We start from the raw sequence: 16,280 nt of genomic DNA on the forward strand, positions 1-16,280 counted from the left end.
CTGGGCAGAGGGCTGCACGATCCAGCTTCAGGAACAAGCAGCTGTGACCTTCAAGCTACAGCACAGCCGAATTCTGCCGGGCAGCCTCGGCCAGGTGACTGAAGTCACACTGAAGCCACAGGCCAAAGAACTTGGTGGAGGGAAAGCTGTGTGTCCACGTGCTGCACGTTCCAGCACGTGTTGAGATTTGAAACAAGATTTGATTCCTCCCCTTTAATCTTTTCCTCCTCCCCCTTCCTAGTGGCAGAAGGGGGCTGGTGCTGCTTCCCCTTTCGTGTCAGGAAGGCAATGTCCAAGCTGAACACAACGTTTGAAAACTGAGGAGGGGGAGGGAAGGAAACCCTCCCCCCCGCCCCCCATCAACCATGCCTTAGCAGACTCAATAAAGACCAATGTTAAATATTACTTAATGTTTTCTTTTATTTAAAAGATCATTCACAAAATACCATAGCCATAAATTTCTTTTGTTACGAAGCAGAATGTGTTAAGTGTTTGGAATTCTTCTTCTTCTTTCTTTGTTGTTTTGATTTTTTTTTTTTAAGCTTTTTTTTTTTTTTCCTATTTTTTTTTTTTTCCCTTTTTTGTTTGTTTTGTTTTGTTTTTTTTTTTTTAACCTTTAAAAGTCAACAGCTGTGACTAGAGGTGAGGGTTGGGTTTGGTTTTTGGTGGTGGGTTTTTTTTTTTTGTTTTGTTTTAGGATGGGGAATTTGTTCATAAAAATCTTTTCCACATTGAAGATGTAAAGAGGGTCGATTGTGGGTTTGGAATACCACCACACAAATGCATGTCTGTCTCCATTTAAAAGTATTAGTGTTAGACAAATGGTTCTTATCTCAGAAGCAGATTAAGTGACAGGCAGCAGAAGGAAGGAAAGAGTAGTTCTGTAAATTGCTGGGACTCTGACATTAAAGGGGTCTCGAGGGAAGGAATTCACCACTAGCCAGTGATGCTGGCAGTGAAGCAGCCATGCTTCCAAACTCCTCTTGCAAGCACTCTGGTGTGCCAGCTGTTTTATCTGAAAGCTGTCAGCACTAGCATTAGGGGCCCAAGTGTCTCTCATGCACTGGACACATCCACACTTCAGTGTTTGTAGATTCAAGGGTGTGGTTTTGAACACGAATGGTCTCTCTCCTTTCGCTCCAGCCTCACCTCCCTCCCTCCCACACAACACTGATAAGTAACAGCTCAAGGGAAGAGAGATGCAGCAGTCAGAGATGCTTTTTACTCAAACTTCTACATGAAGAGAAATCTATAGCAGGATGGTTTCTAATCTGCCCATTTTCAAGTTATTGTTGAAAGCAGAGGTCTTAAAACTGTACACCACTGGGCAAAGAAATACAAAGGGCTAAGGATGATTACATACTGCATGGCAAAAGTATATACTCCTTCAACAAAAATAAAAAAGTCCATTTTATTTGTAGAAACTTCATTTAAAAATTTCCCAAACATGTAAAACCCAAAAAAGTAAAGCAGAAAGAGCCAGTGAGCCGTTGTGCTCCAAGAGGCACAGCTTTGCAGCACTAACCTTCAGCTGAGGGGTAGGCCCATACCATTTCCAGGTCAATAGCCACCACAGCAAGAGTCTGCAGGCAGATGCTTTACCCACTGTGATTCTACCACCTATTCACCAGCCCATTTTATTCCCATCCGTGAAATTGATACTTCCTGGCCTGTGTGAAAGGGCAGCAGCCCCCTTGGTTTTTACCAGAGGGGTTCTGCTGCATCCAGGAACGCCATCACCAGTTGTCAGAAATGGTATTTCACTACTTGGTTAGAACTGTAAATTTCTCTGCTCAACTCATCTGGACTCTCCAGTTTTCCTCTTCAGAGCCACAGCAATACAGAACGAGACATGCAGGTCAGAAGAGGAGCACTGAGGAAGCAAAACAAAACAATACAGGGAAGTAACTAAGTCTAACCTGTGCTTCTAAAGTAAAACAAACCCAGAAAGGAAGAAGTGAAGCAGCACCTGTGTCCAGAGACCTCCACACTGGTGGAAGCAGCTACACCGCCTTATCTACTGGCAAGTGTGCCGCTTGGAAGGAAACAGAAGAGGGCAACTCAGCACAAAGCGGGCACTAGATACAGCAAAGCCAAGAACGTACTAAAAACCACTTGTTAACAGCTGACATGCATTCACAAGCTCTGTATTTTGGGTTTCAAAGAGGACAAATACCCGATGGTAGGAATGGTAAACTGCAGGGTTGACATTCCAGCAGAGCTAGCCACTCTGTACTGTCTTGCTTTTTCTCCCGCCTCCCCATTCCCTCTCGACCCCAAACTCAGTCGTGCTCTTTTACTACTTCCTCTCGGGGCTTGGCTCCACCGAAGATAGCAGAGTTGGGGTTGGCTACTTGATTGAGGGGAGTAGCAACTGTTCGAGGTTTGAGCTGAAGTCGAGGTCGCTGTGCTCTTTCCTCTGGAAGAGAAATCATTCAGGTTTTAAAGAGCTGTCTGGCAAGGGTAGCAGCTTTAACCCGCCAAAGAACGCAGAGGTCTCCTTCGTGAAGGAAGGCTCAGTTATAGAAGCGTAGAATTGTCTCGGTTAGAGAAGCACAGAATTATCTTGTTTAGAGAACACCTCTAAGATGGAGTCCAACTGTCAAGAGAAGATGTAAAGAGTTTACCTTCTGTTGGCTCTCTGAAGTCCATGGAAGACCCACGAAGGGGAGGCCCATCTCTGAAGCGACCGGTGCCAACGCTTCCCATTGAGGCACCTGGGGGTCGCCGGTCTCCAGGGCGGGTTCCTCTACCCCGGCCTCCCAAGAAGTCGTCATCTTTGAATCCTGAAGATGAAAGGCAGTGAGTTCAAAGAGCACATTTGGCAATGCTTTTAATCTAGATTTTTATCTTGGAAAAAACCTTGCAAGTCACTGCTGTCAGTCCAAAAGGATTCACTGAGAGCCATTGTCCATAAGGCTGTGTGCTTCACAGATCTAACAGGCCCATACAGATTCCATCCGAAACCAAACACGCTCTGCCAAGGGCAGAAACTGCTTTGTCCATCTAGAAGCTCACCGGGGTGTTGGAGAGTGGGTCATCATCAAGTGAGCTTAAAACAAGAGCTTCAGCTGCAACTTCAGTCTGTTAACACCATCAGCTGAATTCAGAGAGTGCTCAGGGAATATTCCTGTAGCCAGATAATCGATCACCCTGGCTACAGCCTGAGCACGAAGGCTGCAGGAGCAGAGCAAAGGGGAGAACGGCAAGGGGGTAGCAAAGTGTCTAGTCCTTGGAAAACAGAGCCTTTGGCATTTACTAGACTGAAGAGTTAGCTTCATATTTGAAGTATGAATTGGGTTTTTTTCTAACTGCATTTCTTCAGTTTATCTATCAAAATCATCAAGAACTGTCTCTTGTTGAGCAGAGTTCCTGTAAGCACCCAGTGATTACCCTACAGTATCTCTCCCAGCCCCCTGCATTCAGTGGGAGGAGGATACTTCAGGCTAACAGCACACCTAAGGGGAATAGGCTCAGTTTTTCAGAAGCTGACTGGAAGAGAAAGTTGTTTTATTCCCATCTGAGATTTTCCTTTCCACTTCAGTATTTGGCAGAGCTGCAGAACTGTCCATTACTTACTTCAGTGCCAAACAACCATCTTTAAAGTCTTGATCCAGAGCAAGGCTGTACAACCTGAGAGGAAAAGCTTCTGTAGCAGCTAAGCCTTAAAATGCTAAACTTCTGGCTCACAAATCACTCATCCAGCATCTCAAGCTGAAATACATCCACGCTTGCAGAAGCTGATGCTGAAGCTATAAAGCTACGACACCAGAATGCTTAGCTACAAAGGCAGGTTAGGCACAATGCTGTAGCAAGCTTCCTCTCTCCAGCACCACGCTTCAGTTTCATGCTAGTGGCAAAGGTAACCACTCCTCTGTCCATTCCACTCAGGCAGGGACCAGACATTGCAGAGTTGCACTTGCCAGCATCTCCCCAGCAGAAAATGGACCAAACCCACAATTTCAGAGGACAACAGCAATAGTGTTAATATCACCTTGGATTCTAATAGCTAGAAGCTGACTGGAAGTCAAGAGCAAACCCAGTGGCTGCATCATTACCTTCCACTCAGCAAGCTCAGTCATTTGCTGCAACTTACATTACTGTAACAGGTCTAAAGGTTTAGGCACATTTTGCATTTGAAAGTGCTCTGGAACACGGTTTTGGAGAGGTCAGATGTTTCAGGGACACACACCTTTATGTCCCATCTCCTTATGAAGGTGGAAGCCCCTGCTCTGAAAGAATACATTCTCAACTTTTCCACAGGAGCTGTCTGTTTCTGCTACTATTCAGAAATGTACTTGGCCACATTTGAGAAATGCTTGAAGACCTGGACACCACAGGCTGCATCTGGACAACTATTCTGTCAGTTAGGACTATTTAATGAAATATACATGCAAGACTCTTCCCTCTGTTATTAAGCAATGGAAGATTTCCCCCTGAGGAATCCCACTGCAGCTGCAGGATGTCCAAAGCTGAATACAGAAGACTCAATTAAAACAGTAATAGGGACAAATGTAGCTGACATGAAATGAGAACATTTCTGTGCCTTTTAGGCTGCCTGTCTGTATAAGTGTTAATACTGATACCAGAATTGAAGTCATCTCTGGAATCCCATCCACCTCCTCTGGACTCTCTGGAACCTCCTCCCATTCCTAGGAAAAAAGCCACAATTGTGTTCAGGTCTGAAGCTCTGGGAAGGACTGATCAAGGGGACACCAAAGTTTCAGTCCTTCAACATCCAAAGTTATGTTGCTGGAAAATCCTTTTGTTTCAGTATTACCAAATTCCATTGCACAGGAACAGAAAGCCACTTTAACTTAACCAAGACTAAGTGGTCAGAAGGATTTAATACACATTCAATGGAGACCTCCAGTGAGTCTACTTCAGCTATGCCTCAGCTACAGCAAAGCTTCTTTTGACCCTGGAACAGGAGATAGTCTAAAATAAGTATTTGTCTCCTTGTGCTTACTCACTTTTCTTATGTCATATTAAAATAGTAGCAGATCAGACTGTTGGGCTTATGATTGTCCTCTGCAAGACACTGTACAATACCAGGGGTATTGGTCCCACTTCCTGGGCTAGGAGTGACAACATTCAGCTTTCAGACACAAAGCACATCTAAATTCCAGACATTTCAAGAGCAGCAGCAGCTAGGTTAGAAATGGGTATACATGTATAAAACATTTCCTTCTTATATCATCAGCCTTATCAGCATTAGCTAGCACCAGAAGTCACAGCCACAACCATTACATTGAAGAAGGTAGCTAGAAAAGTGGAAGTCACCTCTGTCATCAGGCCCCCCTTTTCTGAAGCCAAAGCCACCTTTATCCTGTTTTCTGCCTTCTGCTATGTCCACTCGGAGTGACCGGTCACCCAAAAGCTGTTAAACAGAGGGGAGAACCACTTCAGGATGTAGCATATGGGCTGCCAAGGAGTTTGAGACTTTATTTCACAAAGCAATTGCAAGTATACTTACTGCACCATCATATGTAAGAGCTTCCTTGAGCGATTCCACCTCATCGAACTCTACGTAACAAAATCCTGCAAGAAGAAGCTCAAGAGTTAATAGCAGCACTTTGCAAGGCCTTTGTAAGAAGCTGCTCTTCCTGCATATCTGCTAACAGTCTCCCTTCTCCTTCAGACACCAGCAATGGTCTGGTAAGTGCAGGATGTACACAACTCAGGAACCAGACACCATTGATGATGAATGTATTTACCTGTGCCTCTTGATGATGGCGACAAGTCTTGAGGCAGAACTCTATGGGCGCTACACCAAGAGCCTGATGAATTCCTCTTAGTAAAGGGCTTTCATTACAGCTTAGATTTGCTCTGTGCCCTCAGACAATTATTTAGCTGAATATTGATATTTAGTTACTAATTAGTTAAACAAGAAGCTGAAGTACCTGCTTGGCCAGCACTCTGATTTTGTAACCACATCCTTTGGTGAATTTCTTTCTTTTCTAAGACCCTCTGTTAAGAGTTTAGCCTTCTTCCACTCCCTGTAATTTGCAAATACATTCCCTTTCCACTGGCCAATTCCAATGGAAATCAGATTTGCATCCTCTAAAACAACTGAATGCCTTGTCTACTTGCTTTTTCTCCCTGTCTGCCGGAAAGAAAAGTAGAGCTGAAGCTCTGGGAGACTTCTGAACTAAAGATCATGTAAGCACTGAACAGTTAAGGTCACGGATCTGAATAGGGTCAGACACCTCAGCCTTGTTAGAGTTCATACCAGACAAACAGAGTTTGAGAAAGCCCTTTTATGACAGGGCAAACATTGACTCTTGTCACTCAGGTTAAGTCTGTACTTTAAGATGATGAAGTAACAGTGAATCTCACTCAAACAAGATGTTTACTTGGTAGTGAATGAGAAACTTGCATAAGTCAACATCAGGAACAAACACAGCTCAACAGTGCTAATTGCTCTTTAGAGCAGACTGCAATTCCCCATTAAAGTGGCTTTAGAAGCACCGTGCTTTCTCCCACCCTTTAGCCACTCCAACTCTGAATGCTCACCTTTGAATTTGTCTGTTTCCTTGTCTCTGACTAGTCGTACGCTCCTTACGCTGAGATCCTTGAAGATGGCATCTATGTCACCCTGGACAGTGTTGAAAGGGAGGTTGCCCACATATGCTGTGAAGGGAGGTTCTGTTGGCAGCTCTTTCTGTTTGCGAGAACCAAGGCCACCACCACGAGCCCTGTCAAGGACAAAAAAGTGTCTCTGGAACTTGACTGCCAACACAGCTGGGAATACAGTAGAGAGCACTGCTCAGGTGCTGTCTGAGTTGTTGGGAATGGATTTTTCCCACAACTTTGGTTATTTTTTCTACCCCTTTGCCTGTACCTGACACCTCCACTACCGGCCACCTCATCTCTCATACACTTGTTCTTCAGTGGCAAAACAAATAGGCTGAGGGAGCTGGGGTCTTTCAGCCTAGAGAAGGCTCCAGAAGGGTCTTAGAGCTGCCTTCCAATACCTGAAGGGAACCTACAGGAAGGCTAGGGAGGGATTTTTCATAAAGTTGTCTAGCAATGGGGCAAGGGGGAATGGTTTTAAGCTGAGGGAAAGTAGGTTTAAATTGGATCATAGGAGGAAGTTCTTCAGTATGAGGGTAGTGAGACTCTGGAATAGGTTGCCCAGCGAGGCTGTGGCTGCCTCCTCCCTGTGGGTGTTCATGGCCAGGCTGAATGAGGCCTTGAGCAGCCAAGTCCAGTTGAGAGGCATCCCTGCCCATGGTGGGGAGGTTGGAGTAGATGATCTCTAAGGTCCCTTCCAACCTAAGCCATTCTATGAACATTTAACTACGTTACAGGTGGACTCAGCAGTAAAATGAGTGAAATTCTCTCATCCCACAATCCACTAGGAAAAGCAACATAAGGCTCTCTCTATTGTCCCCTACTCAAAAGCACCACGTCTTGAAAAAAAAACAACAAATAAACCCAAAACCATCCCAGACAAAATTAATCTTAATTTATAGCAGCAAATAAATGCTTACATGACACAAGCATTACCCAGAAATTAAGCTGGATCCAATGTTTATTCAACTTGATAGTTTATGATCCAACAACCACTCCAAAATTATCTAAAATTACCTCAGCAGCATTTAGCCTAAAAAACAACATCTTCCTCTAACTGAAATTATTGCCCTAATTGTCAGATAACAGGACTGGGATGCTTTGAACTGAACAGATAACACAATCACAGACTGAAGTAAACTTTTCCCCTGCTCTCTCAGTCTCACTTCAGGCTACTGGCGTTGCTTGCTGAAAAACTAGCCTGTAACAGCTAAATTCTCCGCTGCATACACGTAACACATCTGCCTGTTAATGCATGCATCTCCTGTAGAAGTGACTCTTCTACAGCTCTCTTTTACAGACAGCAAGACGTGTACTGTGGGCACAAGATGACCTTACATTAGAGATCCTGGATTTCCAAACTACAGGATGCCACTGCCACTGGTTCCAACACCATTTGCCCCACCTAAGCAATCTTTGACTTTTACCCGAGTTGCCTGCCTTCTACTCTGCCCATGCTCTCCCTCAATGCCTTACTCTCACAGGGCTTTCTTCAAGCCTGCTCCCTTTCCAGGAGGCTCACTGTACATTTAAGAGCACAGTGGAACACAAAGTGTACCAGACCAGAGTTTGCTAGTGTGACACAGACTAATTACATTTCTGCAGAGTCCTACCTGAAATACAGAAGGCTGAATAATTATCATCTTCTTTTATTCTGGCTGGCTGCACACAGCCAGACAATCCATTGGCCAAGCAATGTACCCTTTTTCCCTCCCTCCCCCCCCCCCCCCCTTTTCATTCCAGTATAAATATTTCATTATTAATGAATCAGATAAAGCAGAAATCTTGAGTAAGATTCCTTAACTCCTCCTAGGTAAGCCTGGGTTTTGTGCCTCTCACCTGATGTTTGTGCCTTTTTATGGTAGCAGCTCTGTGCAAGAGACATTTGTCATTGACTCCATCAGCATGCTGCTAAATGCACTTAAATCACAATCTACATATCCTTAGTGTACACTGAAGTTCAAATTTTAGCATTTTGGACAATATTCCTCATATGCTTTTGCCTCATTAGTAGGTCAAGTCAAAAACATATTGGAGAACTACAGCTCTTACAGTTGGGTGCTGTGTGTGTACTGTGGTCTTAAGACTGCAGTCTTGAGGAAGAACTCCAAGAAAGTAAGAGTTCCACAATATGTAGAATTGGTTCCATGCCTTTGTCCTTGATTCTCAATTATGGCCTGAAAAACAGCTATTACAATACCATAATCTAATTTGTAGCCAAAAAACTTAATCGTCATGCTCTACAGGAACATCAAACTGCTTCAGCTAAGTTTAAAAGGAGCATTCCCTTCTACACCTTCTCACCATGTTCTCTGGACTGCCAGTCATCTGGCTCAGTGAGCTGATGCACCTAAACAAAGTGCTCTGAACTTGAATTCTCAGCCAGATCAACAAGGTGATCTGGACAGCTGCAAAGAGCAACAGTGCCAACATGGGAAGGAGAAAGAGAAGGAGGGCTTAGACTACAGCTTTCAACAGCCACCTCCACTCAGATCAATTTGAGCTACTTCTGAAACCACACCCTTAAGTTAGCAATCCCCCAAAGAATTTTGTGTTGCAGACAAATCTTGTTTCTATCACAGCAAATCAGAACTTCACAGGGTACTGTGTGGAAATCCATGCCCTGTTGTGCAATCCCTACTGATATTAAGTCAGGAAAGCAAGCATTTTTAAATTGGATCTATCAAGGCCTCAGATAGCAATTATATAACCATATACTGGGTACTTTAGTCTCCATCTGAAGAACAGGAATGGTCAATAACTAGGTTCTAAACTAAGTTTCCAGGATAGCAACACAAACCCAAACTTTCTACAGTTCCATACAGTTTTTACAACACTGAAGCAGTGAAATAAAGAAAGGCTGGCTTCAGTAACCAAACAATGAGATGGAAAGATGCTCTCATTTGTAACAAAATAGGACAAAAGTCAACTATAATTAAAAACATCTGAGCTAAGTGAACTGGGTCACACCAAAATGTTTAGTATCTGCATTTCCCCACTCAGTGTAAATTTTGCTCAGACAATTAGGTAATAATGATGTCACCATAATGTGGGAATCTGAAAGAAGGCACCTACTGAATTTCTTTGCAGGAAACTGAAGAGAAAGAACTTGCTTCTAGCAAATGCAGAAACAAACACCTCTATAATGAGAGACTTACTTTTTGGTGGGCTGAATTTATGACACTGTAAGGCCATATTGGGGTGACAGAACAACTAAACTATAATTCTGAAGCTATTCTTTTAGAAAGCTTAGTTATTCTCTCCAGAAGACAAGATGTATCATAAGTTTGAAACAAAGAATAACTTGAAAGCCAGTATTTGAGTTTAACAGCCTTTCACTAAGGCTCGAAACAATAGCTCAGTATTTATCTTTCTGCACAACAGAGACAACAGCCTGACTGGATTCCAACCTTCGTGCTTTACCAGAGGCAGCACAGGGCTCAGCAGGATGCCAGTTTTGTGGAGAGTCTCCAAGCCCACAACTCTAAATACACACCCAATTTATTCAAGCAATCCAGTACATCTCTGCAAACAGCAACAGCTACAGCTTACCCAAGCTTAAAAGTTAGGAGGCATCTACTAACACTAAATGGGTAAGAAAGGACCCAAAATGCCAGAATTGAGATTAGCTCTCCCTTTTCACTTGTTCAGCACTGCAGCAGATGAATCTTAACCTTTGAGTAAGGTGCTCAGTATTAAGTCCAGTGCTTAAAGCCACACCTAAATAAACAGCCTACCAGCAAGTCAGGAGTGATAAATAGTTTCCGTCAGCTTTGAGAAGCTTTACAGATGTTCAGAGTTTCACCCAGGCCTCAGTATGTTTAATTACAGGGCTTTGTGTCAAATTTGGGGCTCCAAACCACTTACCAAGGAGCTTTTATGGTAAGCCTTTTGTTATTAATGCCAGCAGCACGTTCTTCACCTGCAACTAAGTGGCCTTTGCATACCAAAGCATTATGCTTTAGCTCCTCACCAGTGCACTACCAGGCGTCTCAGGTGCACCAAAACCCTTGTCCCATCTCACCAGCCATATTCTGCTGCTTTTCCACCATAATTTGGAGGAATGTGAGAAACACAGATATCTTAAATATGTTAGCATTTACACATGGCTGTTCTCTACCTGTCCCACTTAGAACATGTGCTTACTCTATACAAACTGAAGACCCTAAAAAATGCCACTCCACAAAATTCACTGTATCTTAGTGGAGTTGTCACTGGTTCTTATTCTTAGAGCACTTCAAAATGAGAGTAGGAGTAACTAAGTTGACATGAGATGCTTTAAACAGAACCTTCAAGAACAGTCATACATGGGCTACACATACACAGGTCTTCATACAAAACAGAGAGACCTGTTAAGGTCTGAAATGGTGAATGAGCTGTTTGTAACTTACCAACAATGACAAATTAGATGGGAGTGAAAGTTGGACTCATCAGTAGCATCTGAGGTTTAAAACTACAGCTCATTCTGATAAAGTACATTTTCTCAACTGCAAAGGCATCTACAAACCAGTAGGATGTCTTTAGCAGCCATCTGAGAGACAGTGCTGAAATCTGAACACTGCAAGTAACATTTTAACTTTTATTTTATGACTTCACAGACTGTGCCTACGCTGGCTATGACAGACTGGATAGTAACATTTGAATTGAGTGTCAAGTGCTACTTTAGGCTGTTGTCAAGGTTGTTTGCTATAGAATGAAGAAAAAGTAACAGAATTTTAAGTGGCTACATCATCTCTGTTCTGGGACATCTCCTCTTTAAACACAAAAGGTATTTACGAATAAAGTGACCTTACAGAGCTGAAGTGCCAGTGTTTCCAAAGACAAGAGAACCTCAGCTGTAGCTCCTGCTATCTAAACAGTCTGAAATGAGGAAGATTTATTACTCCAGGAACAGGAAAGAACACTGCTGATCAGGAAACATACCTTGTTTATTTTGTAGTTTAATGCCTACTGTTTTATTTTAGCACACACAGAAACTTAGATGCCACCAACCTTCAAAACGGTTAATAGCTAATTGCATCAACCTAACCAGATTTAAGACAAACTTCGAAATTGCTGGTTATTGTCTTTGTGCCTACTCGCCTACGTGCGCTCTCGACCAACGAAACAGAAAGGAGACGAACCCTATTCCTAAGGGTCAGAGGGTTAGAGCGGGCACGGGAGCCCCGGATAATGCGGGACGGCAGCTCATAGCCCTCCTCAACCGAAGGCACCACAAAGCCCTCCCCTTTCCTCCCTGCTGCAGGCATCACCACGCTGCCCGCTCTCGGGGCCGCCGCAGCCGCTCCCCCCGCCGCCGGGCGCCTCGCCGTGCGAAGCGCATCCCTCCAGAACACGGGCCTCTCTACAGTCCTTCACGGGAGGCTCCCTCCTCCCATCTCCCGGTCTGTCCCTGCAGGAGCTCCTGACGGCCTACCTTGGCTCTAGCCCAGCACTTCCCTAAATCCCCCCCTCCACTCGCCTCCGGGCCGGCGGGAACACAGCGACACCCTCCTCCCCGCCCCTTCCCGGCGTTCCCAAGCAGCCAGGCCCTAAACCTTGCGGCACTCACCCCGCGGTAGCAAGGGGACGGTCGCTAACCCCTCCTGGGACACCGCGGCCCCCTCCTGACCTCACAAAGCGGGCGGGAGCCGCGCCTCGCTGGGCTTAACCCCATCTTCCAGAACTGGGAAGGTGGCGGGGCACGCCGAGCTCGGAAGGTTCCTAAAGACAGCGTCCTCCCGGTCCTTCTCTCCAACCGCCCTCCCGCCCGCCATCTCCACAGGGAAAGGGGCAGGCTGGGCCCTGCCCGGCCGCGCCCCCTCCTCGCCCGGCCGGGCGGGCACGCAGCGCCATTCCCTCCTTCCCTTATTGCTCCGAAGGGAGCCTTCGGCGCTCCCCAGCGGCCCAGCCTCCTAGCTCACCCCCGGCCGCCGCCGAAGCTGCTGTAGGCCCGATCGTCGTAAGGATCAAAATCCGCCATCGCCACCTCAGCCTCCTCCCCGTGCGAGCGTGACAGGACCGCGCCTGCAGGACCCCGCGCCGCTTATATACGGCGGGGCCCGGGCCAGGGCTGCCCCTCGCGGTGCCTGTCTGCAGCTCCCCGCCCCGCCGGGGCCGTCTGCACTACTGCCTGTCGGGAAGGCCGGGCGGCTGGCGGCTCCTCCGCTTCCGTCACAAACACTCACCGGCGTCCCCAGGTCACGGCTCTGCTCAGCGCCGCCCTGCTTTCGGGGCAGCCTGCGGTGTGAGCTGCGAGCCGGGGCTGGGCGGATAGTGGTGATACCAGCCTAAGCCGTTGGCCCTGGAGCGTGCTTCAGCCGCCCTGGTGTGTTAGCCCAGGGCTCGTCTCTGCTGTGTCCCCAAGTCATCTTGCTGGTGCTGCGGATAAGATCAAAGGCAGAGGTGGTTTGGACTCCAGGCGTTGCACTTATTCCCTGCACTCCTGCGACTGGCACGGGATGAGTGGCTGGAAGGCAGGCAGCAAACCTGCGCGGTGCTTGCACGCCAGCTAGAGAACAGTGCTGTGTTGTACTGTAAATAAAGACAATGGGCTGCACCCCAGAGATTCTCGGTGTTCTTAAGAATGTACCCTTTGCACGGGTTGATTTATTTCCTTTTCTTGGGCCACTATTTCAGGTTCTACAAGTACACTGCACGATGTAGTTTCTGGTATGACAACATCGTGCTAGTCTCTCTCGTCCACCGTGCTACTGAAAGGCAGAGGCAGCGCGCCCTGCCCCGCTCACCCCGCGCGGCTTCAGCCTCGCCTTCCTGCGGGGAGGATTCAAACCTCCCTCCAGAGCTGCTAATCGAGGCGCGGGGGAGCAAAGGAAGCCTCTGGGGCAGGGGAGGGACCAACGGAGGTGCAGGGGAGGCCTGCGGAGGTGCAGGGCTGGGCGACGGGGAGGGGAATATGGCGCTGAGGGGCGGCCGTGAGGGGCGCGCAGGGCTGAGGGGAAGCCGCATTGCTGACGGGAAGCCGAGGCCCCCGGCAGAAGGCGCGGGCTCTGGAAGGACGGCAGGCAGCGGCTCGTCGGTTCTCTCAGCCCCGTCTCCGCTCGGGCCCCGCTGCCCCGGAAGAGGCGGAGCGGGAGGAGGACGGCGGCGGCCCCACGTGCGGCGGCGGAGGCATGGCGGAGCTGGAGGGCCAAGAGGGTCCGGTCGGCCCCGTGGTCGCCGACCCCCGCGGAGTGCTGCGGCAGGGCCGCGCCTTCCTTGACTTCTTCTGGGACATCGCCAAGCCGGAGCAGGAGGTGCGGCTGGCGGCCACCGAGAACCTCCTGCGGCACTTGCGGGAGGGCAAGAAGGTGAGGAGGGGGCCGGGGCCGCGGCTGGCTTGCTGGGAGGGCTGTGGGTACCGGCAGGCACCGGGTCGGCACGGCTCTTCGTCCGCTCACGCTCGGAAACAGGGGCAGAGGCATGGTGGGGGTGCGGTGAGGCGTCCTGCAGCCTCGCCGGGCTGGCAGCAGCGCACGCACCGCCGCAGCTGGGTTTGTTTTTCAGGATGATGAGCTGAAGTACACACTGAAGCGTCTGGTGGAAGGACTGGGAGCCACCCGTGAGGCCGCCCGGCCTGGCTTCAGCTTGGCCCTGGCGCAGGTTAGTGTCTGCAGGGCCGGATTGAGCTCTCGGCGGCCCCTTGCTAGCCCCAGCAGTGACTAGGATTGTGCTTTGCTGCGTGCGAAGAGGCTGGAGGTCTCCCCTCTGCCAGCTTCTGCATGAGGATGGCAGGGAAGGCTTCTACAGCAGCATAGGGAACTGCAGGTTTAAATGATGCTAGTCAGGTTTAGAAGCACCTATAAAGATAGAAGCTGTGCCACTATCACACTCATGCTGCAGAATTCTGTCCTGCTTCCAGAACCCTCCTTAATTTCCAAACTTTGATCAGGTTTTCAATTATGGTGCCTTTACAACTATTTTGACTTCCTAAAATTGACTTGCTCCTGGCTGTTTGTGTGGGAGATGTGAAAAGGCAACCCTTTAAAACACACACACACTTCAGAGTAGTTTTTTCCTTCATGCTGTTTGAGTCTGTTACATAGCAAGAGCCCCAGTTCTTGGGATCACCAGTGGGATCTGACCTCATCTCACCTAAGAAGCTGATAATGCAGAAGAGCCTGTGTGTATCCCACTTAGATCATGGCCTTGCCCATGTCTGAAAAGTTTAATTGCTTCTGCTACAGGGTCATGTATTTGCAGCAAAATGTTCTCATTATTAATCCTGTTATGTCATATACAGGGGGAAAAAAAAGGAATATTAGCAGGTCTACACTAGTTCCTATTCTGACATGTCCTTTACTGATCTAGTTGTCTCTACTCTGGCCTAATAAAGCAGCACATCTGCTGCTATGCTGAACAACTGTTCAGCTCTTCTTTGGGCTTAGCCCAACAAACCTTATAAACCAGAATGACTGCAAATGGAGCTGTTCCATCCATCTCCTCAGGTCTTGCAGGCTTTTGAGGAAATTCCAATGTGCAGTGTCCTGGAAGAGATAAAAGAAAGACACAATCTGGAGAAAGTGAAGAAGGTGAGTCAGCTCCAAGCAGCGCTGGCCAGCAGCTAGGTTAAATTAACCATCCTCTGTTCTTTGAAGGCTTGATGCCTGGATACTGTAGGTCTGGGCTTGTTGCTAAAAGAAATGGCTGTAATGAAATAATGGGAGTGTCTGTGAAGACTGGAAATTGATGACATTGTCCTCTAGCCCTATTTTAGCCAAGAGTTATCTGTGTGATGGGAGGAGAATAGAATAGAATAAACCGGGTTGGAAGAGACTTTCAAGATCATTGTGTCCAACCTATCATCCAACACCACCTAATCAACTAAACCATGGCACCAAGCACCCCATCCAGTCTCCTCCTAAACACCTCCAATGATGGTGACTCCACCACCTCCCTGGGCAGCCCATTCCAATGGGCAATCACTCTCTCTGTGTAGAATTTCCTCCTAACATCCAGTTTGAACCTCCCCTGGTGCAGCTTGAGACTGTGTCCTCTTGTTCTGGTGCTGGTTGCCTGGGAGAAGAGACCAACCCCTGCCTGTCTACAACCTCCCTTCAGGTAGTTGTAGAGAGCAAGAAGGTCTCCCCTGAGCCTCCTCTTCTCCACGCTAAGCAACCCCAGCTCCCTCAGTCTCTCCTCTTGGGGCTTGTACTCCAAACCCCTCCCCAGCATTGTTGCCCTTCTCTGGGCAGCTTCCAGCAAGTCAACATCCTTCCTGTTCTGAGGAGCCCAGAACTGGACACAGTACTGAAGGTGTGGCCTATCCAGTGCAGTGTACAGGGGCAGAATGACCTCCCTGCTTACACAGTGTAAGGGGTGACTTTTCAGCGCGTTGGTTTCATATGGCAGGGTGTGCAAGGCTAGATGTTCCAGTTTCCTTGTTCCACTGGTCAGAGCTGTAGCTGAATGTGAAATCTAAGTGCTTCATGAAGTGGATTTTGAAGACCTTTTGTTTTTTTCCCTTTTCAGAAACTTGTGAGAAATGCTGCTTTTGGAAACTTTTTTGGCGTTATGGCTCTCTTTCAGTCCGGCCGGCTCGTTAAGGTAACATTGCTGTGGGTATGAGGCAAACTTACTGGTTCTGGAGCTGTCTGGAGAGAGGATCTGGAGAGAAAGGCTGGGTCGTTGGCTAGTTGATGAGATGGGACTTGAGGCATCAACTTCAGTTCACTTTTTTATGGATTTCTTGTGGTTTTCAAATATCTGTTGCTGACTAGAGTGTA

The 16,280-nt window shown here is 47.5% G+C and overlaps 2 protein-coding genes across 3 annotated transcripts in view; one reads left to right on the forward strand and one right to left on the reverse strand.

The window, feature by feature from the left end:
• Positions 1-1,714: 1,714 nt before the first annotated feature.
• EIF4H (eukaryotic translation initiation factor 4H) lies at positions 1,715-12,612 on the reverse strand. Of its 2 annotated transcripts, XM_054166657.1 has the most exons (7): positions 12,480-12,612; positions 6,517-6,698; positions 5,477-5,541; positions 5,284-5,380; positions 4,587-4,652; positions 2,628-2,786; positions 1,715-2,419 (listed from the first exon to the last, which is right to left on the reverse strand). In XM_054166657.1, the coding sequence occupies exons 1-7, from the start codon at positions 12,536-12,538 to the stop codon at positions 2,283-2,285; spliced, it is 765 nt and encodes a 254-aa protein (XP_054022632.1). In that variant the 5' UTR covers positions 12,539-12,612; the 3' UTR covers positions 1,715-2,282. The 2 variants fall into 2 exon arrangements, with proteins under 2 accessions (XP_054022632.1, XP_054022633.1); XM_054166658.1 differs by lacking the exon at positions 4,587-4,652.
• A 1,052-nt stretch (positions 12,613-13,664) lies between these two features.
• Positions 13,665-16,280, forward strand: part of MYBBP1A (MYB binding protein 1a) — a 67,184-nt gene continuing 64,568 nt past the window's right edge. The window contains exons 1-4 of the mRNA XM_054166382.1: positions 13,665-13,865; positions 14,062-14,157; positions 15,003-15,086; positions 16,027-16,101. Of these exons, the coding sequence (XP_054022357.1) occupies positions 13,689-13,865; positions 14,062-14,157; positions 15,003-15,086; positions 16,027-16,101 (432 nt within the window). The 5' untranslated portion in view covers positions 13,665-13,688. The remainder of the gene's footprint in view (positions 13,866-14,061; positions 14,158-15,002; positions 15,087-16,026; positions 16,102-16,280) is intronic.

The sequence above is a fragment of the Dryobates pubescens genome, chromosome 13 (assembly GCF_014839835.1).
Source record: "Dryobates pubescens isolate bDryPub1 chromosome 13, bDryPub1.pri, whole genome shotgun sequence".
Classification (NCBI taxonomy): Eukaryota; Metazoa; Chordata; class Aves; order Piciformes; family Picidae; genus Dryobates; species Dryobates pubescens.

Excerpts from the sequence above, each read along its gene's own strand:
- EIF4H (XM_054166657.1), bottom strand. The coding sequence starts at position 12,538 with ATGGCGGATTTTGATCCTTACGACGATCGGGCCTACAGCAGCTTCGGC. Across the intron at positions 6,699-12,479 it reads AGCTTCGGCGGCGGCCGGGG|GGCTCGTGGTGGTGGCCTTG; the intron begins GTGAGCTAGGAG and ends TGTCCTTGACAG. Across the intron at positions 2,420-2,627 it reads CTTCAGAGAGCCAACAGAAG|AGGAAAGAGCACAGCGACCT; the intron begins GTAAACTCTTTA and ends TTTCTCTTCCAG.